This window comes from Podarcis melisellensis (genome assembly GCF_964234715.1).
Source record: "Podarcis melisellensis genome assembly, chromosome: 3".
Classification (NCBI taxonomy): Eukaryota; Metazoa; Chordata; class Lepidosauria; order Squamata; family Lacertidae; genus Podarcis; species Podarcis melisellensis.
The window spans coordinates 74,588,037-74,612,574 of NC_138530.1; the positions used below are offsets into that span (position 1 = coordinate 74,588,037).

A 24,538-nucleotide genomic window follows, 5' to 3' on the forward strand; every position below is an offset into this window, starting at 1 on the left:
TCTTAACAATCTCCTGATCTCTTAACAAAGCATCATTCATTCTCCATCTGAAAGATCCGGTTGTATTTAATCTCAATTCCATTCTCAAAGCGTTGTGGTCGGAGCAGGTTTTTGGGCAGATTTCCACTTTTCTGGTCTTAGGTGCCAGCCCTCTAGTTATCCATATTTGGTCGATTCGCGTCCATGTCATGTGGGCCTCAGAAAAGAAAGTTCCTTCCTTCCCTAGAGGGTTCTTGATCCTCCATATGTCAATCAAATCCAAATTGTCAGTCATTTCGAAAAAGGTTTTTGGTAGTCTGCCGTCTTTCGTTATATTAGCACTTTGCGACTTATCCATATTCACTGAGGCGACTCCGTTCATATCTCCCAACATGATAATGTTGTTGTAATCCAAATAGTCCAGCATAGTCTCATGCAGCTTCTTGAAAAATTCCGATTTTCCATCATTTGGGGCGTATATTCCTAGAATTAAAAACTTTTCTCCTTGTGTCTGAATTTCAATTGCCAAAATTCTACCCTGTTCATCTTTAAATACGAATTTTGGTGACAAGTTCTCCTTTGCATATATCACCACTCCTCTTTTCTTAACTTTGTCCGATGAGATAAATTCTTGGCCTAGCCTTTTGTTAATTAACACTTTTCTGTGGAGTCTTGTCACATGTGTTTCTTGCAGGCAAATAATGTCCAATTGTTCTTTTTTCAAAATATGAAATACTTTTCTCCGTTTTTCTGGAGAATTCCCGCCATTTATGTTCCAACTAAGAAGCTGTAGAGACATCCTGGTCTACTTCTTAAGTATCACAGTTGGGTATCTAATTTGTCCTCCGTTCCCGAAGGCTGTGGTGCCGGTCCGCCTCCAGATGGTACGGGTCTTGGTGGTGATCCCGGTGGTGGAGGCCAAGAATCTACAGCTCTCTTTTGGAGGTCCTCCTCGTTGTCATGTAGGAACTTCTGGTGGTCCTCTGGTGTTTTAATTCTTACCTTCTTTCCTTTATAGGTGAATGATAAACCTTGAGGAAATTCCCACCTGTAAGGGATTGCGTTGTACCTTAACAATTTAGCCAAGTCTGTATATGAAGCTCTAAGGTCCAACAGATATTTAGGAATGTCTCTATAAATTTCTGCCCTTTTGCCTTCAACTTCCAGAGATTTTTTAAAATGTTGGCCTAGTATCTTGTCTCTTTCCTCTCTTGTTCTCAAACAAACCAAACAGTCTCTGGACTTGTCTTTCTTAACCGATCTTCCCAATCTGAAGGCCGTCACAATTTTGAAGTCTTTATCTTCCTCAACCCCCCAAAATTTAGAAAACAACTGTGTCAAAAATTCCTCTAGGTTGCCCTGCTCCAGCTCTGGGACGGCCCTCAGCCTAAGATTACATTCCTTACTTTTCAGTTCCACCATTGACAGGTAGGCTTGCTGTTCTCCTACCTGTCTTTTCAGAGGTCTTACTTCCCCTTTGATCTCCTCCACCTTTTTGCACGCTTGCTCAGCTTTTTGATTGGCTTCCGCAGCTAATTTGTAGTTCTCCGCCGTAGCTCCTTGCAATTTCTCAATAGCCTGAGTATGCTGGGAAACCTGATCTGTTAACTTACTGATAGTAGATGTAGCTCTGTCAATTTTAGATGACTGATCGTCCACCTTCTTATTCAAAAGTGCCAGTTGTTCCAAAATTTGTTTCAAGACTGGATCAGTTCCTCCAGTTGCCATATCTTCTGTTGCAAGCGTTTCAACTTCTTCCTCCTGCGCCGTCAGCACAGTTGGTACCGAGGATCTGCGTTGATGAGTCAACGTTGTTTGAACAAGCTGCCCAGCTCTCTTATCTTTTTTCTTTTCTTTAGCTTCCTCAGCCAAGGCTTCCTTAGCTTTAGATGCTCTTGTTTTCCCTGGGCCACTCATTCCCCAGCTGCCTCTGTTCAAGGTCAAATAGTCTTTCAATCCATGAGAAAGGCAAGTCCAGAATGTAAACAATTAAACCACAAAAAATCCCAATAAGGTACAGTTCCCAGACCTCTATGCCTCCGCAAATCCACTAGGGGGGGGTTTTCAAAAGAAAGAAAGTTTCTTTTCCACCATCAAAGTTCCTATTTCAACTTTTATAGTCCCCAAGTTCGAAAAGGAGGCTTTCAGATAGTTCTGTTTCAAAATAGTGCCACAAGGTAGCAGAAAGGTTCCAATATCAGTATTAAAGCGATAGTGTATCCATCAATGCAACAATTTGTACTTAAGAAAAAGTTTCAGCAGCCTGACAGTACTCCTTTGCAACACTGGCAGTCCGATAGCTCGGTTATCCCTTCAATTCCACGTCACTTCACAATAGGAGGAAGATTCCTTAGCGCAGTAAACCAAAAGATTTAATCCTTCAATCTTTTTGATTTCTAAAAGAACACAGTCTGTTAATGCCCCTTCATACTAATTTCAAAGTCTCTTTTGAGCGCTTCAGCCCACATCGGGTTCTTTGCTTTGCTCTGATTAGCAGGACCGGGAGACGGACTTCCTGTTACTCGCCTCCCGTTTTCAGCCGAATTAAATAAATTTGAGTCAATCTTTAGTACCCCTTACTCACGGGTAAATTGCAGCCAATTCCGATGATTTTCAAGAAGAAAGGTCGACGCTCATCAGCAACAGCAGCGCGGCTTCACTTCCGCGAAAAGAGCGATGAACTCACAGCGCCGCTCCCCCTTTCACGTTCCGGAGCCTCTTACGAGGTCCCTTCCTCGTTTCTGGGGGGGCTTCTGGCACCCGCCGAGTCCCACGGCCGCAGGCTCGCTCTGCCTACGGTTTGTCTTAATGGGTCTCCGCTTTGCCGCAGCGGACGACCCTTTTTCGCGGAGCCCCTCTTCACACGGTAAAGAGGACCGCCATTGCCGTTTTGCGCCGCCTCCGGAAGTCCCCCAGAACAAGTTATTGTTTGAGGAGGGTAACGGGAAGGATGGGGTGTATTTATATATAGCAGTCATTTATATAACCATGCACATTATTAAGAAGTGAACATTTTAAAATGCTATTTATGCATCTTTTAAGAGCTGTCCAGATAGCATAAAATCCAGCTTTAATGACCTTCATTTTTGTTCAGATATTCTGATGTAATATAGTAATTTATCTTCTTCCTCTTTTGAAGTCGTGCTATTTTTTCCTTCTGCCTAGACGTATTGGGGCCACATTTCTGAAATGTTTATAAAAGCAAGTTTTGAAAATAGTTGGTAGGCATTATTCTTAGGCTGATTATCTTCTGGCACGAACTTCCCAGGCATTTGGTTGCTAGCAAGTTGTTTGGCTGCAGCTAGCTGGGCTTTATCAGGCAGGTGGTTTCAATACTGGCCGAGACCCTATCACAGGACCACTTGCATTTATTTAGCAGGGGCTTACAGAGCCACTCTCCCCAGGATGGCTTCAGCTGCATGAAACCTTGAGCCACGCTGTGGGCCTATGCTTGCTCATTAATGCAAGATATGCCCAAGCCTTTTGCTCACACATACAGCCCATTCAGACCTCCTTACGGTGGTGAGCTGCAATTTCAACAAGGAAATCTACATCATAACCAAGGTTTCCCATTTAGTCTTAACTGGAAAATTATACTTGTCAGTTTCAGTACAAGCCAGGAACTTAAACCAACTTCAAACCATGGCTTAAGAACTGGGCCAGTTGCATTTTCTAGCCCAGTCCAATATCCAGAATCCTGTGCTGATCAGTATGGGAGAAGTGAGGGGGTAAAGTTGGATTCGGGCACCTCCATTCCTTCCAAAGAGGGTTTCAGCATTCAAAAAACAAACAAAAAATTGCTTATATAGACTGGAATGGATGCAGTATCACTGTCTACAAGAATCATATACATTTGTATAGCAAGATGCACTGAAACAGTGCAATGAAAGAACAGTGAGTAGGGAGTTCATATTAACCAACAATACACCTTCACTTGCTGTCTAGGCATAATGTATTCATGAGAGCTATGCAGACATCTTGAAAAAAGTTAGTGTAGAAAATAGATGCTAAGTGTTGGTTCCTGTGGAGTATTTCCTAATGTGTTTATCTTTTTTTAAAAAAGAAAAAAATTGTTTAATATGCTTTTAAAAAAATTAAACATACCTATAAAATCAGAGATTGGTGATGAAGGGACATGGCCATAAGACTCATGTGTATTGATTTTAATCACGGTATTAATTACCAAGTAGAAAGCTTCTGTTTGCATTATTGATTGTAATCAATGCTCTCTATTTGTACATCACTATTGCACGGTTTGGGGACGCGGGTGGCGCTGTGGGTTAAAGCCTCAGCGCCTAGGGCTTGCTGATCGAAAGGTCGGCGGTTCGAATCCCTGCGGCGGGGTGCGCTCCCGCTGCTCGGTCCCAGCGCCTGCCAACCTAGCAGTTCGAAAGCACCTCCGGGTGCAAGTAGATAAATAGGGACCGCTTGCCAGCGGGAAGGTAAACGGCGTTTCCATGTGCAGCTCTGGCTCGCCAGAGCAGCGATGTCACGCTGGCCACGTGACCCGGAAGTGTCTCCGGACAGCGCTGGCCCCTGGCCTCTTAAGTGAGATGGGCGCACAACCCCAGAGTCTGTCAAGACTGGCCCGTACGGACAGGGGTACCTTTACCTTTACCTTATTGCACGGTTTATTGTCCATTTGAATATGGCTCCCTCGCTTTCTTAGCTGTTCCTGTGTTAGTGTAACAAAAGGTGCAGTTACAAACAAGTAAAAATAAACATTTAGTTTGAAACTTTTTAGCTCAGAATGCATTGTAGCTCATCGAGCCTTGAGCTGGTCCAGAGACAAAATTGGACACAGAATATGTATCATGTAAACCAATGGGCAACTAGGGTGCTAGCTGGAGCGTCTCAAGCCATGCTGTAGCTGAAATGTATGTGGGAAATAGGGAGAGTTCTGGATTGATGTGGTAATGGTGGTGAATTGCTAATAGTCTGAAGGGTTGGGCTTATGCAGGGGTGAAGAACATGTGGCTTCAGATGCTGCTGCAGTACAACTCCATCCCCTATCATTAGCCAAACTAGCTGGGACTGATGGAAGCTGAAGTCCAACCAAAGAGTGCCCCTGATCAGAGGGTGAAATCCATGTTAATAAATGGAGGTACCCAGGACCAGCCCCAGAGATGCTCAAAATCACTGGACATAAATGTATTTTACCACCAGTAAATGAGGAATAAATATTCAGTATTCTTGGGACTCAAATATAGCAAATGTCATGGAATTGCTAGAGTCAGTCCAATGTGTTTTGTTCAACTCCCAGGGTATCTTTGCTCCTCTTGTTCCTCTTTCTACAACCTTCTTACTTGTTTCCTTGAACAGGAACATAGAAGCTGCCTTATACTGAGTCATACTCTTGATCCACCTAGTTCAGTATTGTCCACATTGAGCATGGGGAACATGTGGCCTTCCATATGTGGCTGGATTTCAATTCCCGTCTGACCCAGCTAGCATGGCCAGTGGTCAGGAATGATGGGAACTGTAGTCGAACAACATATAGAGGGCCACAGGTTCTCCAACCCAGCTCTACACTGACCAGCAGTGGCTCTCCAAAGTTTTAGACAGGGATCTTTTCTATCCCTACCTGAAAATGGCAGGAATTTAGTCAGGGATGTTTTGCATACTAAGGCTGTACTTCAGATTATAGCCATACATTTTCACCTTCACAAATTATATTTAATTTTGATTTTTAATTTGTTCTAGCTAAGAACAAAAATCCACACCTCATTTTTGTTCACGTTGAAAACAAGAACAGGAAAATGTTTGGTGAAATTAAAATGTACAGAGTTTTTCTCAGTTTTTCTAAAAGCAAGCGTTGTGTAACTTCTACTTCAGGAAACATGAAGTTTGTGCTTTGTTCCCATATAATTACTAGGAAACAACTAGTGTTTGAACACTGTTATTAACTGGAGTTAAGATTTCTGTGTAGCACGCTTGATGAAAGTTATACAAACAGTAGAAACATTCTTAATTATTTTAAAGGTTTACATATTAAAAGTATGTTTTTTATAACAATAATGAACTGCCATCTTGTTGTTTCAGTCTTATACATTAAGAACATATACATAATGTGCCCTAAAAAATTATAGATGATAATTATTAGGGAAACTATTCTTTTCCAGAACAGGCTGTAACGTCTGATAATATTTTAGGTACTTGGAGAATTTGCCTGTTAGAATGTTTCAAAGTATAAAACACACTTAAAATAGAAACAATGTTTACAGAGTTTACAGAGGAATTTTATGGGTGTTTTTCTGTGGGGGGAAACGGGGGGGAATCTCTTTGGGGAGCTATCACATGTTGCTAAGCCCTATCAGCACATAGCAGCCAGGATGAGAGATGGGAGACTTTATTTTTTTACCTTTTTGAGGGGGTGGGTATTCTTCCATTGCAGTCAACTGAAAGAAATTAACTACACCACCTCCAGGACTGGCGTAGGTAGGGCCATTTTTGGGGATATGTCTGTGGAATGAAGTGGAGTTAGGATTCTGTGGGTCCTCAGCCAACTCCAAGATGTGCTTGTGGAGTTTTCCATAGGTATACCAGATGCTCTTCCCAAAAGGTCTCCCAGCCTTCTGTAGCAGATTCTGGTGAAGTGGGGTACTGTCAGGGGAAGAAAGGGGAAGTTCCATTTGTGCAAACAGAAGTCCATGTTGTAATTTGGATGCCACAACTTGATATCATCTTTGACAGGGGTTGTCAACCTTTTTGATGCAGTGGGCACATTTCAGATTTTCAGAGTACAGTGGGTTACAGTTACAAAATGGCTTCCAAGGGGGTTTGGCATAGAACAAAATGGGTGTCAGGGGGACATGGCAGGACACAAAATTAGAGAAGGTACTGACATGATGAAGCTTGTCCATATTTGTATTCCTATGTTCTTTGCCTGAAAGAAAATAGCTTGCATCAATATGAGATGTGCCTTTTACCAAGTCTCCACCCCCCCAATTTTCCTTCTGTGTAAACTAATGTAATGGTACCAAGTTTGTCAAATTATCAGCTTTAATACATTTTTGCTTTAATTTTGGCACAGTAGGTGATCTGCTTTGGGGCTGTGAGATTGAAATTAGGATACAAACAAACAAACAAAAAGGTAACCATGTCAACCCATAAGGGGGGACCAAATTACACATTAGGTAATATCGTTATCAGACCAACCAAAACGTCACAAAACATTGTGCAGGTTTTCATGTTTTTAAGGCAAAAAAAGTTTTCTTTGCTTGAATTTTCTCTCATGTTCTACCTTAAGATGCTTACAAAATACACACATATATGGCTTGAGGAACAGCCTTTTCTTTATGCCCGCCGCCTTATATTTTTATTATTTAACATGATGAAGAGTTATTGGGATCCCGAATGCTTACGCATAATTAGTTGCTTACTCTAGCTTGCTATTGCATGAGATAAAGAACAAGAAAAAAATAAGTGCACTCTAAAAAGTAGATGCTCACGACATTTGTGTTTCCCCCCCCCAGAAGAATGTTCTTTCCATTCTCTGTTGCCTCACTCCTACTTGACGGGTTAACGTTTATTATCTCTGTCAGCTATAATTACCCTTTAAAGTAGTGTGTGTTAGTTCTTCCCCTTTTTGTTAAATAGATATTGTAGCACCAAGCTTGAAGGAGGTGGTTTATCTCCCATCATAAGAGAACAAGCAAGTTAAATATGTACTCTGAAAATCATTATTCAGTACATGTGGAAATCTCTAAAGTGATAAGATTGTTAAGAGCTTTAATCGTGACTCATGCCTGAACAGCTGGAAGCTGTGCCATTAGTTAGTGCCTGTAGAGAAGGAAATTTCACTCACGGTCTTTCTCCTCAACCATTTTATTTTGCAGTAAATACACATTTGTTGAGCACACCTTCCAGCAGTTTGTGCTTCTGTTGCTGTGAAATCATGTTTTCCAAGAACTTAAAGTGCAGTAGGGTGAACCAGGTGCTCTTCTAGAGAGCACATTTGTTTTCTAATGTGACTGCAAGGCTGAATGGAATATGGTTGGATGAGCATATCGGGCACCTGTTGAATATCTCTGTAGTTTAGTTATGGTTGACACAGAGTTAATCCCTGTGCATTCTCATGTTGTTAATTTCAGGCTGTTCAAAAGTAGGGAATACCAGCAAAGTTACCTCCTGCGACAGTGACCTGGCATTTTGTTGAATGGATTGTTGAGCTTTTATCTCCTCCCACCCCAATGTAGCTTTAAACATTGTTTGGAAGCTGTGCACACCACCTTGTTTAATAGCTCTCTTGACTCATGAGAGTCTGTAATTTATTACTTTTAAACAGTTAAATTAAGAGATATAAAAGGGGGGAATAGTTAAAACAGCATGTAAAATAGCAGGCAGGCTAAAACAGTGCTAAAAACAGGCTCCAAATAAATTTACAGTGTTCCTCAGTTAAAAGGCCTGGGTTTTCACCTTGTGTCAACAACTCATAACGGGGTATTGTATAATCTAGATGTCTTGACAGAGAAGGCCCAATGGTCATTCTCTTTACTTTACTAGGTTGGGAAGAGTTTTTCCTGATCTGATGAGCCAACTAGTTCATATAGGAACAGGAAGTTCTAGAAGTATTCAGATCCAAAGTAAAATGTTATAGATTATCCCCTATAAAGTGGAGGGAGAGCTCATGAAGCTGTTTTAGAATTGGTGACCATTGTTCTAAATTCTTGTTGGTTAGGAGCCTAGTTGCTGAGTGTTGGACCAATTGAAGCTTCTGACATGTCTTCAAAGGCAGTCTTAATCTACAGTGCATTGTAGTTTATTCTGAATGTTGCCCAAACACAGGTGACAGCGGTGTTCAACATCTTCACTGTCTACTTTGTGCATGGGATGAAGTACAGTGGTACTTTGGGTTACAAACACTTCGGATTACAGACCCCGCTAACCCGGAAGTAGTACCTTGGGTTAAGAACTTTCCCTCAGGATGAGAACAGAAATCGCATGGTGGTGGCACAGCGACGGTAGCAAGGGGCCCCATTAGCTAAAGTGGTACTATAGGTTAAAACAAAACTTGTTTGATGTGAACGAAGAGTGGAACCCCCAGGGCACTGGTCCCACACTCTTGCTGTGCCTATGATGAAACATGCCAGAATCTAAACCTGAACTTGTGGTTTGTTTCATGTGTCCTGAGGTGTTAATACACATGTATTTATCTGTAGTTTATGAGCTTAAAGGAAGAGTTGTACTAATCCCCCAGTTCTTTGTTGCTGGTTTGTTTTTGCAATCCAAATGCTTGGTTATTGGTGTAAATCTAAGGAAGAAGAGAGACAGGGATGCTGAGAGAAGCCTTTGGTCATGTCTTGTCACAGTGGCAACCGTGGGTGGGTGAATTTTTAAATTTGTTTGCATGGCCAAACATAGTCTTGCATTTGTTCTTTATATTCCAGTTTTAATTTGCCATCTTCACTCTGTACTCCACTTGATTTTTCTAACAAGTGGGTGTTGTTGCTTGTTGCAGTGGCACAGAGGAGAAACTAGGGTAGATCACTATTTTTGTAGCACAAACAGCAGAACTGTTTTCATCTACAATAACAGGACCTGACAATGTTGGCTGTAGGCATAAGATTAGCTGGCAGGTGGCTAATTGGCTTTTCCTGTGTCCTGTCATGATCCAGAAGTGCAACTGCTCACCAGCCGAGCTTTTTCATCGAAAATGTGATGTTATGTTGCTGCCAGAATCAACAGTGGAATGAAGGAAATAAGCAGCTATTGGACACTTCATGGCTGACATTAAGGTCCCACAGAACCTCGTTCAAAGGAAATATGTATCGGACCACAGGGCTTTTGAGTTGGTTAATATATTATCAAATCCTCTCAATTATGTTCTTTACTGTAGCAGATCCAGGTTTAAATTGCTTCTTAGCTGTGGAATTCTGGAATAGGTGGATATTGTTGTGGTCCAGCAAAGAAATTTCTAGCTATTAGCAAATTTTGAACAATAGATTGGCTCTGGATATTTTCAGAACATTTCAGCAGATCAACAGATGGTAAAAAAAATGCAACTCTGAGTAGAGGAACAATAAACTCCACAAACAGGCAAGCTCCTTGCATTCTGTGACCTCCAGGGATGTAAGATTTAAACCCAATGCCTTTGAGGCACAAACCTAACGTACCCCCACAGGTTAGCTGGCAACTAGGTATCAGTGAGATATTGTTCTATTCACTCCTTTGTATTTCATATTCAAAGTGTGACTTGAAGGGACAAATACAAGCTGGGATAAAATATCTTACAACCATCATAAATCATCTTCCCCAAACCTATTTTAATAAGTGGATGTTACACAGCAATCTAGAATTCTGCTGCTAAACCTTTTAAAAGAGTCAACTCATAAGAACTGGCAGCATCATACCCATTAATCAATGCGCAATCATACTGTCCCAATTTTTTTCCTTTAGCCACAAAAGTCCAAATGGTCAAGCTGCCCAGGGAAAGAACAAACTTAATGATAATTTTCAAGGCAAATCAAAGCCATCGCAAACTTCAATTCTCTTCTCCATTTTGCTTGTTTATATTATTTTGTTAGGTAAACATGTTGTTCAAGACCAATTAATTCTTATCAAATCAAGCAAGAGTCATAAGTAGCAATGAATTTGGGAATACATGACAAGTGGGAAAGTTTTCATTGAGAAATGAAAGGCATGATGACCCCTGCCTTTTCTTACACAGAAAACTAGTTCAGAACTACCAATTTGTCAGATCTGAGTTTGGCAATTCAGGTTGTTTTGAAACAGCTGCAAAGGGGCTGGCTAATTAAATGGGGTGCAGCAGAAAAAGCGAAATATTTTCTGGACTTCCACTAAACATTACTTTTTACCTCTTCCAGCTCCTGTAGCCATCCAGATACATTTATTGCATTGTGAGGGAAAGTGACTGGCGGAGGGGAGGGGATGGGGTTGCAGGGGGGAAGTGGTGAAAGGGTTAACCCTTGCCTATTTTCCCATTGCTGCAAACTGATCAATTGCAAACAGGCAAGAATAGAGACTTGGGTTCGTGAGCAGTGATCTGCATCTGAAGGTGTGTTGCTCAAACAGACTATTCTTTAGGTTGTTTTCATAAATTGTGGTTCCTTCTCTTTCCTCATGCCACCGTCTCTTAGAAGTACATGTTTGAAGAGCTTTCCAAGATCGCTTCATTCTTTCTGGGCTTTGATTTCTTGTTCCTGCCGCCTTTTAGGAGTAGTGACTTGACAGACTGCCAGCCCATCTTGAAAAATCTGTCGTTGCTCACTCCTACTACTTTTCCTCCTCTGCCTGGTGTAACCATTATTTTTTTTAAAAAAAAATCAAAGCATGTCGGTAGCAATTCTTCTCCTGGAAACTGTTTCTGCCCTTCTCTTTTTCTTCTACACTTATGAATTGATCACACCTGGAATAGAAAACCTTAAGATGACTTTGACTTTTCACGTGGCGAGTTTCTGAGAACTGCTGTAGAAACAAAGGGAACACATTTTTCATTCCCAAGCCTGACCCCAGTTAACATAATTATGAAATTGCTAAAAAATTTGGATTGCGTATATTAACACGCATAATCTTGCACAACAGCTGTAGAATACTTATACTAGGTGAAATAAATGATCTGTCTAGTTCAACATTCTCTCTGTTATCTGTGGCCAGCCCAATGTGCCAGGAAAGCTTGCATGCACCAAATCTCTGTGCCCTGTTATCTGAGTGTCAGGAATATACTACGTGAATATGTCCTTCATGAATTTAAAGGTAAAGGTAAAGGTACCCCTGCCCGTACGGGCCAGTCTTGCCAGACTCTGGGGTTGTGCGCCCATCTCACTTAAGAGGCCAGGGGCCAGCGCTGTCCGGAGACACTTCCGGGTCACATGGCCAGCGTGACATCGCTGCTCTGGCGAGCCAGAGCTGCACACGGAAACGCCGTTTACCTTCCCGCTGGTAAGCGGTCCCTATTTATCTACTTGCACCCGGAGGTGCTTTCGAACTGCTAGGTTGGCAGGCGCTGGGACCGAGCAGCGGGAGCGCACCCCGCAGCAGGGATTCGAACCGCCGACCTTTCGATCAGCAAGTCCTAGGCGCTGAGGCTTTAACCCACAGCGCCACCTGTGTCCCCATTCATGAATTTACCATCTCATTAAAAAAAAAATGGGACATGAGTCGCTCTGTGGGTTAAACCACAGAGCTTAGGGCTTGCTGATCGTAAGGTTGGCGGTTCCAATCCCCATGACAGGGTTCGCTCCCGTTGCTTGGTCCCTGCTCCTGCCAACCTAGCAGTTCAAAAGCACATCAAAGTGCAAGAAGATAAATAGGAACCGCTCTGGCAGGAAGGTAAACGGCGTTTCCGTGCGCTGCTCTGGTTCGCCAGAAGCGGCTTAGTCATGCTGGCCACATGACCCAGAAGCTGTACACCGGCTCCCTCAGCCAATAAAGCGAGATGAGCGCCGCAACCCCAGAGTCGGCCACGACTGGACCTAATGGTCAGGGGTCCCTTTACCTTTACCTAAAAAAAAAAATCTATTGATGTAAGTGATGTGTTAATATTCTGTGGCAGTAGGTTTCATAGGTTTATTGTGCATTCCTGTGAGGAAATCTTAAAACTGCTTTGTTTTTGTTTTACTGTATAAAATGAAATAATAATTTCCATCCTCTCTGCTCCCTGTATACTTAAAAGTCCGGGTGTTATTTGTACAGAAGATGCTTGATCCCCGTAATAATTTCAATTGCTTTTTAACATTTGCTTCTCTTAATATACATTCCTGACTGTGGTGGGGAGTCTGTGGCCACAGGTTGCTGAACCTCAGTTGTGATTGGTCCCAACTCCCATATCCATTGCCAGGGATGATGGGAATTGTATGCCAGCAGGAGCTGGAGGATCACAGGTTTCCCCTAACCGCTTCAAACACAACTTGAGGCAACTTCTGGATGCACTGCTCTCACTTGAGGCTCAAGTGGCCTTGGTGGCATGGAGTGCCTTCCATTGGCTTCAACTGTTAGTCCAGCTATGTCCTATCTAGACAGGGATAGCCTGTCTTCTATCATCTATCCTCTGGTAACCTCTAGGTGAGATTACTGCAACAAGATACACATGGGGCTGCCTCTAAAGGCAGTTTGGTGCAGAATTTGGCTGCCAGGTTGCTGAACGGGGCAAGACAGTTTGGGCATATGATGCCAATCCTGGCAGACTGCACTGGCTGCCAAATAGTTTCTGGGTCCTATTTAAAGTGCTTGCTTTGACCTATAAAGCCTTAAATATCTCAAGACTGCAATAACTCTCTCCAGATGAACTGACCCAGACCCTGCAGTAATCTGAGGCCCTTCTTCACGTGCCTCCTCCTCAAGAGGTCAAGAGAGTGGCAACACAAGAATGTGTCTTTTCTGTGGTGGCTCTCCCTTTGTGGAATGCTCTCCCCAGGGAGGTTCGCCTGGTCCCTTTGTTACATATTTTTAGGTGTCAGGCAGAAACTTTCCTAATATGCCTAGATTAAAATGTGAAGTACTGGATGGAAGAAAAATTAGTAAGGAAAGATAATAAGAATATGTAGATGATCTGAGAAGATTGTAGAATGCAAAGATTATGGTAAATTGTATAATGGTCCTGGTCCTGAATGGGGTAACTGTGCCCCTGAAGGACCAGGTGCACAGCCTGGGAGTCATTTTGGACTCTCAGCTGTCCATGCAGGCACAGGTCAAATCTGTATCCAGGGCAGCTGTGTACCAGCTCCATCTGGTACGTAGGCTGAGACCCTATCTGCCTGCAGACTGTCTCGCCAGAGTGGTACATGCTCTGGTTATCTCCCGCTTGAACTACTGCAATGCGCTCTATGTGGGGCTACCTTTGAAGGTGACCCAGAAACTACAACTAATCCAGAATGTGGCAGCTAGACTGGTGACTGGGAGCGGCCGCCGAGACCATATAACACCGGTCTTGAAAGACCTACATTGGCTCCCAGTATGTTTCCGAGCACAATTCAAAGTGTTGGTGCTGACCTTTAAAGCCCTAAACGGCCTCGGTCCAGTATATCTGAAGGAGCGTCTCCCCCCCCCCCCCCCATCGTTCTGCCCGGACACTGAGGTCCAGCTCTGAGGGCCTTCTGGCGGTTTCTTCACTGCGAGAGGAAGTTACAGGGAACCAGGCAGAGGGCCTTCTCGGTAGTGGCGCCCGCCCTGTGGAACGCCCTCCCATCAGAGGTCAAAGCGATAAACATCTACCTGACATTCAGAAGACATCTGAAGGCAGCCCTGTTCAGGGAAGTTTTTAATATGTGATATTTTAGTGTATCTTTCATCTTTGTTGGAAGCTGCCCAGAGTGGCTGGGGAAGCCCAGCCAGATGGGCGGGGTACAAATAATAAAGAGGGAAAACTTCCCTCTTCTCCCAGCCTTTGACTAATTTAAAAAATCTGTGGCCTTTTAAACGGGGGGGGGGGGGAGTATTATTGTTGTTGTTTTTTGGTTACTATGGTTTGTGTTTTTTGGTGTGTTTTTTTTATATTTGATCCATCCCATGATCCTTAGTTGAAAGGTGGTGTAGAAATATAGTAAGTAATCGTATTCCATTGATATGGGCTAACCAGCATTGTGCATAGCATTCTTATAACGTTACTTGCTTATAAATTGCCTAAAATGAACTGTTATCAGTCCGTATCAAGGAGTGCAAAGCCACAAGATATATGCTGTTAGAAGCAAAAAGTTGATTGCAAAGTGGGAGGGGGGAAGTAAGTAATGGTCTATTTGATTTGGTCAAAGTGGTAGACTGTAATCTTAGCTGAACTTGAAAGGAGACGAAGTGTGACTAAGGGAAAAGTTGTGAGAAATGTTTATTTTTAGTAGTGAAGTGGAAAGAAAGTTGGCAGGTGATGACAACTAAGAGGAGCAAAAAAGTGAAGAAGGGAATGGATAAATGTGAAACTATGCTTTTCAGTTAGTTGAATGTTAGGTGTGATGTAGTCTAGGGATAGAAACTGGGGCCCTCCAGATGTTGTTGTGACTACAGCTGAAGACTTTTATTCGAGCGAGCAATTAAAGTAATTTCTGCTTTTATAGTTTGTTTTTAACTTTTTTTTTATCTTGATTGCATTTGTTGACCTTGATATAAACCAAATAGAATCAACTGCAGGTAAGAAATACATAAATAGTCAAATTAATTAAAAGTTGGACAAATAATATAACTCTCATAATCCCTGGCTGTTGGCTAGGCTGGGTGGGGCTGATGGGAGCCAGGAGTCCAGTATCATTTAGAGGGCCACTGGTTCTCCACCCTGGTGTAGTTCATAACGATGAACTGGACATATTAAAGTTAGAGAGAATTGTAGACTTTAGTCCTTGTCAACAGCAACTGTTTTAATTATTTAGTTGAATGCTTCTTTACTTTTCTGGACTTTTATTGCAGATTGGGCAACTTGCTTTCAAGGGAATGAAAAGGTTAAATCGAATCCAGTCCATAGTGTTTGAAACTGCCTACAATACAAATGAAAACATGCTAATCTGTGCGCCCACTGGGGCTGGAAAGACTAACATTGCCATGTTAACAGTTTTGCATGAAATCCGTCAGCATGTTCAGCAAGGAGTCATCAAAAAGGACGAGTTTAAGGTAGGAATTTAATGAACTGCAGGACAGCTTTATAACTTGTAAGATAAAGCCCATTATAGAGTTGTGCACATTTATATGGATTCAAGAAGTTTTCAAGGACATTGTGTTTTCCCCAAGTCACACGGAGATGGAGCCTGTTGATTTACTTCATCTCTGTTATGTAATTCCTTTTTCTGTTCTGAAAATCTTATTACCCATGTGAAAAGCTTTGAAAATATATTTAGCTTTGATGCAGAACCAATTTTCAAAATGATAAGCCCGTGTAAACAAAATCTATTGTCTTTTAAAAAGCTGCACACTTATCCAGCACCGATAACCACTTTCCATATACCACTATTAAGTTTTTCCCCCGTTGCTGTAAGTGCTAGGTATAATATTTCACAATAAATTGTGATTTGTATCAGTTGCTGCAAAACCAACAGTCTTGTACACTTTGCTCATTTATCAAACTGGTGTCCTTTTTGGTACAGATTGTTTATGTTGCTCCTATGAAGGCATTGGCAGCTGAGATGACAAATTACTTCAGTAAGCGGCTGGAGCCACTAGGCATCACAGTGAAAGAGCTGACTGGTGATATGCAGTTGTCGAAAAGTGAGATTCTACGAACCCAGGTATGCTACATGACAAACATAAATATATTGATGGATGCAAGCAAGCAAGAGTAGTGTATAAATGTGCTTTAACAAAACAATGAAATATTCTTGATTCATGAATTAAAGCAGTGATTTTTCAAACTTACTTCCATCAGGGTAGCTTTTCTGCAATGTTACCTGCTGCAGAAGATGGTGGGAAACATTCTAAGCTGCCCTGAAAGTCCATGCATAGAGGGAAACATTTGTGGAATATCTGAAAAGTTTTTGTATACATTTAAGCTCGTTAGCAGGATTAACGTAAAGCAAGAAGTTAAATGCGACGTTAAAGAAAAATCAGGGAATAGGTAATAAATCGAATAACATAGGAAACACAGTATTAAAAATGATAAGAAACTGCAAAAGGGGTGGAGTCAAAATATATACGTTTATTGGGAAGTTTTGTATTTGTATGTCTCGGGGGGGGGATCCAAAATTGGAAAATAAAATTTATAAAAAAGAAAGTCCATGCATAGTGCTAGTCAGGCCTTTTGCGTTTCACCAGTGCCTTGCATGAGCAGAGATCACACACGCCACTCCACTGTATGCATGCTTTCAAGTGGTAAGGCATAAACAGTAGTGATGAAGAAATAAGTCATCCAGTGAAACTTGTTCTTATTTACTGATACTTTTATTGGGAAACCAACTCCGTATGAACTTCCAAATGGCCCTAGTGTCTCTTGGATGACTCTGAAAAACTGTTTTATGCCATGCCACCAGTATTGGTGCTCTTACCGCTTGCAGATCTGAGAGAGAAGCAAATGGATCTGGTGATACACAAATGGAGCTTTCAGCTTCTGTGTAAGCATAAGAAGAGCCCTGATGGATCAAGCCAAAGGCCCACGTAGTCTGGCTTGCTTTTCTCATACCAAATGAGTGCTCAACCAAATACCTACAGGAAACTCATAGGCAGGACCTGAGTACAGGCTCCACATTTGTGTTCTCTAGCAACTGATGTTCAGAAGCATGCTGCTTCCAACCAGGGAGGCAGCCATTTGTAGCTAGTAGCCATTGAGAGCTGTTTATAGCCATTGATTATCTTTCGGGAATTTGTCTGATCCTTGTTTAAAGCCATTCCAGTTGACGACCATTACTGCCTCTTGTAGCGGTGAATCCCATAGTTGAGCTATGCGCTGTGTGAGAAAGTACTGAATCTTTCAACACTGAGCTTCATGGGATGTCTAAGAGTTCATGCTGAAAGCATGTCTAAATCATCATCATCATCACCATCATCTTAGCACTCTGGCTGAAAGTGAGACAGGAGAGAGCTTGTTAAATTTCACCAAAGAGGGTTTTGCAAAACTGTGGCACCATCTCTGAGAAGACCCTAAGTATCACCTGAGTTTTTAATCAGTGACAGGACAGAGAGCAGAAACTCATTTTAAGATGTGGGCCAGTTTATTTGGGTGATGTCAGTCATGTCAGTCATAAGGGGCACTGTGCTGTTATGTATACCCTGTTCTTATCTCTCTGCAGCCTTTCTGTTTCTTTCCTTCAAACAGATACTGAATTGTTATCTAACTATTTGTGTACAGGTCAACTTGCAACTTGCATTTGGTTAACTTGCTCAATCCCAGCTTTACATGTTTGGCAGCTGGCCAGCTGAAATCGCACAAATTAAACACACACGTTGTCGACAACCTACCCACCCCAGCCTCCATACGCAACATAGGGATTTAATACTGACCTAGTTAAAGGAGTTTTGTAAGGATTGTTGCAACGGAACTGTGTATTTGAAGCACTTAAGTGTTTTCAAAATGTCTCTTATCTTTTTTTACGCCAGCTCTGATTTCTAGCCCTAAACCAGAAACTCTAGGCTCAGATGTAGGGTCTGGGATGTGCACACAGAGCTCTGGATAAGCAAGAAGAGCCCAATTCCAGTAACTGGAAAAGTGCCACATGCAGTGGATACGTGGGTGCACAAAAATCTATTATGGTGAACAGACACTTTAAGTCGATGTGGCTGCCTTTGTTCACTCACAGTTTTTTGTGCACAGCAGAACCCAGCAGGGACTGTCTGTTTACATATTGTCTCCCCACATACTAGAAAAGGTGGCGTGGGCGAATTAGTTTCCTGAAGCTCCTTTATAGAGGTTTTCTGTAAAGATCTGAGCAGCATTAATGTCTATTTTAACCAGATTTGTGGTAAGCACACTTGTGAGACAGATGTTGATGTGGTTTATTATGTTAGGTAATATTGGAAACTCTGAGAAAGAGACGTTAATAAATCCATAATGAGAGTCGGTAGCACAACTCCTACATATAACTGGTTTATTACTTTGCAAAAATACAACTTGTTTATGTAAGCTAATATTTCAGTGAAGTGGGCACTTCTCCAGTTACGCGTGCAGTGTTGCTTTTCTGGAATGGGGAAATAGCTTGGAGGGGGCAAGCAGATTGCCATTTCAAAGATTAGTAGATGGATTGCTTTTGTGATGACAGTGCAGTAGAAAGAAGTGAAGCAGACAACAGACGTGTCACAGCTGAACAGAGCAAGTAGCCCTGAGGGTGGCAAATGATATCAGGACTTTTTGAGCTGTATGGATTAGCACCCTGATGGGTTTGTCCGCTGATGGACTTCAGACACTTCAGCTATGATGGCTTTTCTGTCCAGTGGCAAATGATCCTGACAGGAGAGGGAACAATGCAGTTTTTCCCTTCAAGGGGAGAGCGACAACCAGCTTTAGGTAAGCAAAAGTGTGTGGGGAAGGGCTAGAATTCCTCACTTCCGAGGTGTCTTCCTGCCTTTGTCAGAGAGAACAGTTTTTGGCACAACTCCCATTTTTGTTTGGCCTGTTTTTTGGCATAGGCTTATCTGCCTCTCAGGATATCATCACCAAACTTGACACGAGGGCTTCCACAGGTGTGCACAGCAGTTTCCCATAATGTTTGAGTATCAGGTGCCATTTTGAACCAAGATGGCAGACCAAAAGGTGACTCTTGATTTTACCTGATTTTTGACGTGATTGGTTCAAACTCACAAAGTGCACTGCCCACTTAAAAATCACAATATTTTCTGTTTTTAAGAATACTATGCAGGACTGGGCACTCCCTGCTAGTATATAATGTAACACTAAGAGTATTTTTGTTGCACTTTAAAGTCTAACAAATGCATTATAACTTAAACTGAAACAGACAAACATGGCTTCACTTCTGGAAATTCAATAATTGTGATTATAATAATTTTATTATTTATTTTAATTTTAGTTATTAAGCACGTGTGACAAAATCTCTGCATGTTCAGTCAGTATAGTCTCCATTTGGAATTGCTAATTACTCAGGTTGTTGGTTGCCCAGCTGCTGTTCTGCTCACTCTGACATTCCTTCTCCTGATGACTGCTGCTTCACTTGCAATTTTTAAAGGGCCATTGGTTCCTAAATGCTACACGAGATGGAGCCAGATATGTGTATCCTCCCATGGCTCACCTCTTCTTTAATTTATACTCTGTGATTCCTCACCCCTTTTCTACCTACCACCTGGCAGTAAAAAAAACTAAAAAAAAACCCACCTTTTTTTTTAATGGCGGAATGAAAGAGAGAAGCCCAGTACCACTGATGTGCAGCCTTCATAACTGGGTGATACGCTGAACAGACACTTTGTGGAGTCTGTGGGTATCCTTTTCTAGTATTAAAGGTCTGTTTTAATTAAAATACTATAGACATATATCACACATATTCACACACACACACACACACACACACACACACACAAAATTATTCCACTCATCAGCATCACAACTCTGCACTGTCATAGTGAGGACAGTACAACTGGGGTAGCCTGGTTTCTTAATGTTTGCTGTTTTTAGGACCAGCTTATTTTTTTTACATGTGAGACCTTTTGGAATAATGGCTTTTGAACACAAATAGGAGCAGCTGGAATCACGGTAGGTTCTCTGAAGACCCCGACATTACCGAGAAAAGTTTCCCCATTAAAAATGTTACATCTGAAAAGAAAAAGCAGTTGTTATAATACTTGTATTTTCTTCCGTCATAACTAGATGGAGAAAAAAACTAATGCTGAGCATTTTGCCCACCCACAGAGCTTCGGGATCAGAATATTTGCCTTTGATCGACATTTGGGCAGGGACCTGTAGCAATACCAGAATACATCAAGAAGCTATTGCTAATAAAGAGGAAGCCTTGTTCCTTTGCTGATAAATCTCTTGCAGCATTTCTCAGTGGCACAGCTATGCTGAAAGTAATTTCTTTTATTCACAAGGTAGAAAGGCATGCCCTATTTAAAATTAGATTCTTGTCCCCCCTTAAACGAACTACAAATGGAAATATAAAAATGTCTTTGTCTTTTTTCAAATGTAGCACAATGTACCCAAAGGTTGGTAGTGGTGTTCGAGGCTGAAGATACTTAGGAAAAACGTCTAGCTCTCTATAGGGAGCTGAACATCCTTTTCATATGCAATCATTTTTATAATCTGAAGTCTTCCTTATTTCACACTCTGTTCTCCCTTTATGGATTCATCTTTATAGTAGAGTGGTTTATGTGCCCCAGAATAAAGTGTTACATCCCACTTGATTGTATATTTTGGGAGGAATTCAGCAGTGCTCTTATGAACCTTCCATCTGTCCAAGCATTGCAGCTTGCCAGATAGAATGATCCCCTCTCTCCTCCCCCTTCATGCTGTTCTGGAGGTTCTTCCGGGCCCCCTATTGGCTATTTCAGGGGGTGAGGGGGAGGACGGCATGAAAGTCCCATTGTGCAAGCAGATCCAGCATGCCTTATGCTCATGGAACACATATGGGGAATCCTGCCCCCAGTCTTTAGGGCAGAACTCCAAGACTATCTACTCCCTTGTCCATCCCATCTTCTCACAAAGCTTCTGCCAGATGTCATTCAAACCACAACATCTAAACATTTTTATGCTTGATTCATTGCACAAAGAGCTCGAGGCAAGATTCAACTAGATGTTCCATGCACAAAATGAGGTCTGCTTGCACAACCTAACTTTCTCCCTCTCTCTTCCCGCCCGTCCTCCCCCCCCAAAAAAAAATGTTCTGGGGGTTTGAGGGGAAACCCAGAACAGTTTTAGGTGGTGTGAGGGGCAAGAGGAGGAAGTCTTATTGTGTGACTGGACCTCATTCCCCACACTCATGCCCCACTGTGCTGAGTTCTACCCTCTGCATGCACCCTTTGTGGGTTTTCTGTATCGCTTTGTCATATGGAATACCATTATACCTAGACAGCTAAGTGGTAGAGCGCATGCATTCCGTTGCAGCCGGTCCCAGGTACAGTCCATGGCATCTCAAGGCAAGAGGATTGACTAGAACTTGGAGAACCACTGACAGTCCTAACAGGCAGTACAGTGGTACCTCGGGTTACAGACGCTTCAGGTTACAGACTCCGCTAACCCAGAAATAGTACTTCGGATTAAGAACTTTGCTTCAGGATGAGAACAGAAATTGTGCGGCAGCAGGAGACCCCATTAGCTAAAGTGGTACCTCAGGTTAAGAACAGTTTCAGGTTAAGAACGGACCTCCAGAACGAATTAAGTTCTTAACCCGAGGTACCACTGTACTGGTTCCTATGGACAGGTAGACAGGCCTAATATAAGGCAGCTTTCAAGGTTCCTGCTTGTGACATACTAACAGGTGATGATGGCAGATTACTAGTTACCAACGTATTCAAGTAAGCACTTTGCAAAACAATCATCCGTACCATTCTGCACATGTGCTCGTTCTCCTAATTAGCCCGTTGTAACATGCAACTAATTTCTAATGCTGCTCAAAACCCAGCTAGATGGTGTGTTAGGTTTGTGGCCACAACTGCATTCCTTCTCCTCCTTTTAAATGGTGGCAGCCAAGGGGTTCTAATTTGGACTGGGACAATAGAAGGAAGGGAGGTGATTTGTACAAAGAAGTGTGAACGTTCAGTTACAGATAGGTAGCCGTGTTGGTCTGCCATAGTCAAAACAAAAAAAATTCCTTCCAGTAGCACCTTAAAGACCAACTAAGTTAGTTCTTGGTATGAGCTTTCGTGTGCATGCACACTTCTTCAGATATCTGAAGAAGTGTATCTGAAGAAGTGTGCATGCACACGAAAGCTCATACCAAGAACTAACTTAGTTGGTCTTTAAGGTGCTACTGGAAGGAATTTTTTTTGTTTTGTGAACGTTCAGTAAGTGCTAAATAAGAGCAGAGTAAGGCGCCTTGAATTTTGGGAAAGGTAGTATATATTTTATTATTTTTAAATTACTAATGGTAATTTAAATTTAATATTGCCAAAAAATGACTTTCCTTTTTTAAAGTATGTTGATTTCATTCTGCCTCATTTCCTTGTGAACCCTCTCCTATTTTTTAAATGACAAAATTGTTTAATCCCCTTTTAGAATAAAGGCTTTTTTATTTCAAAACTATATATGTTCTGGTTGATTGAAGCAGGCTTTTTGCTTAGAAGATTTAGTTTCAAGTATGCACACTCTTCCATTTATTTTACTCACTGTCTGAAAAAAATCAGTGTTAGTAGGCCTAAAAATGAAATAGTTAAATTAATATCTATGCTGAGGTTTATTGTTGTACAACTTTAAAGGGCTAACATAAAAAATAAGAAATAATGTTTTTCTTTGGTTTCCTCATCAATCCAAAATAGTTGAGCACGCTGAAAAGGAATATTTACTGCTTGTTGCTTATGTGTTTTCATGGACTGGTCCAACAGTGTCACCTGCAGGTGAACAAAATGTGTTTCTTAATTCTTGTAGTTGTTAATCCAATATATGATGCTGTAGAAGAGCTAATGTTTTGTAAAATAAAAAAAAGTGAAATGTTTTACTTTTCAATTCAGTATAGCCCAAGCTAACAATGTTTTTGCCTACAAACCTTTCATCCACCTTTTCTTCATCTCCACGTTGGTTGAAAGAATGTTTATAGTGAATTCAGGGTGAATTTCAAATAAAATGCACAGTACATTAGATTAAATTAGTGACACTTCCCCTAAATCAGGAATGAGGAATGTGTGGTCTTCTGAATATTTCTGAACTACATCTGTCACCCGCATTACTGGCCATGCTGACTGCAGCTGATGAGTGCTGGAAGTCCAACATCATCTGAATAGCGCCCCATCCCTGCTCTTAAAGTTTACCTAGTCAGTTTTAGATCTGATTTAATATTCGTAAAACGTGATGATAACACACTAATAGTCTTGCCTTTATTCATGCAGGCAAGCATTTTGAAGTGACATACCATTGTCCGATGAGTATTTGTTTATTTTTGAAATCTTATTAAATGTTTATATTAATGCAAAATCAAAATCTGTTAAGGTTATTTTTTTCAGAGTCAGGCTTCATAAATGGAAAGAGAACCCTTAGGAAGATGCTGGGAAAACTTTTTACTTCAAAATTCACGATTCTATTATCTCTGGCTTACAAATGGTCCTTGTCATGCTTTTTGCATGGTGCTGCTGTAGGATTGCTGCAGGATTTGGGAAATCAGAGCGGTGATTTCCTATTGCCCTCCACAACACAGCATTGAGACTGCAGATGTCAACCACTGGCAATGCTTTGAATAAGCTATTTAGCAAGTGCACCTGCCTCACAAAGTTTTAAAATGTTTTTTCACTTTGAAGCCTTTTCTCTTGTAACTGCTTACTATCTCAAACTTCAATTTGAATTTCTAAAACCTGTTCTGCTTTCCACATAAAAAAGAGAGAGACCTTGCCCCAAGAGGGCTCGTCATCTGGTGGGAAATGAAGCAGAAGAGCAAGATGAGAAGAGGAATAGCAGACCACCTGTCCTGTGGACCAAAAGATGCTCATTCTGGCGATCATTTGCAGAGTCGCACAAAGTGGCTTGCAGTTCAGTGCTCTGGGTGCTAGTGGAAAGCATTTAAAGGCAGAATTCCTTTTTCCTCCTTGAAAAGTAGCAACAATAATAACTAGCTGCCCTCCTTGCAATGTTTTGCCAGATATGATTGCAATTAGTGCTTGTTTAATAAATGGCCGACTTGTTACTAATAGACTTATTAATAATATTTTTACAGAGACAGATGTGGAATATCTAACAGTACAGCTGCAGGGCTTTCTATGCTCATGTGTTAACTGCTTAGGATATGGTATACTGACTGCTGTGGCAAAGTGGTGATATTGTGTGCAACTTCATGCCAGAATTACAACATTACATTATTTGTTTTTTCAGGCAAACACTGGGTATAATGATTTGTATCATTTTAAACTGCTATAACAATAAAGCTTTACTAATTTCCCTTTATATAATTGCTTTGTGAATCTGTTAATGCTTGATTGCATTATGGTTTTTTAAAAATCTCACCAAATGATGACCCTTTTTACTGTGTGTTGAGTGCAAATATGATTTTTACAACATACATAAAACAAATAGGACCCACTTATGAGAAATATTTCATTACTTGTATTA

General features: G+C 41.5%; 1 protein-coding gene across 2 annotated transcripts in view; it reads left to right on the forward strand.

Moving 5' to 3' along the window:
- Nucleotides 1-24,538, forward strand: part of ASCC3 (activating signal cointegrator 1 complex subunit 3) — a 213,211-nt gene that overhangs the window by 36,887 nt on the left and 151,786 nt on the right. For both annotated transcript variants that reach the window (XM_081904600.1, XM_081904601.1), the window contains exons 9-10: nt 15,331-15,531; nt 16,002-16,142. In XM_081904600.1, coding sequence (XP_081760726.1) covers nt 15,331-15,531; nt 16,002-16,142 — 342 coding nt within the window. The remainder of the gene's footprint in view (nt 1-15,330; nt 15,532-16,001; nt 16,143-24,538) is intronic.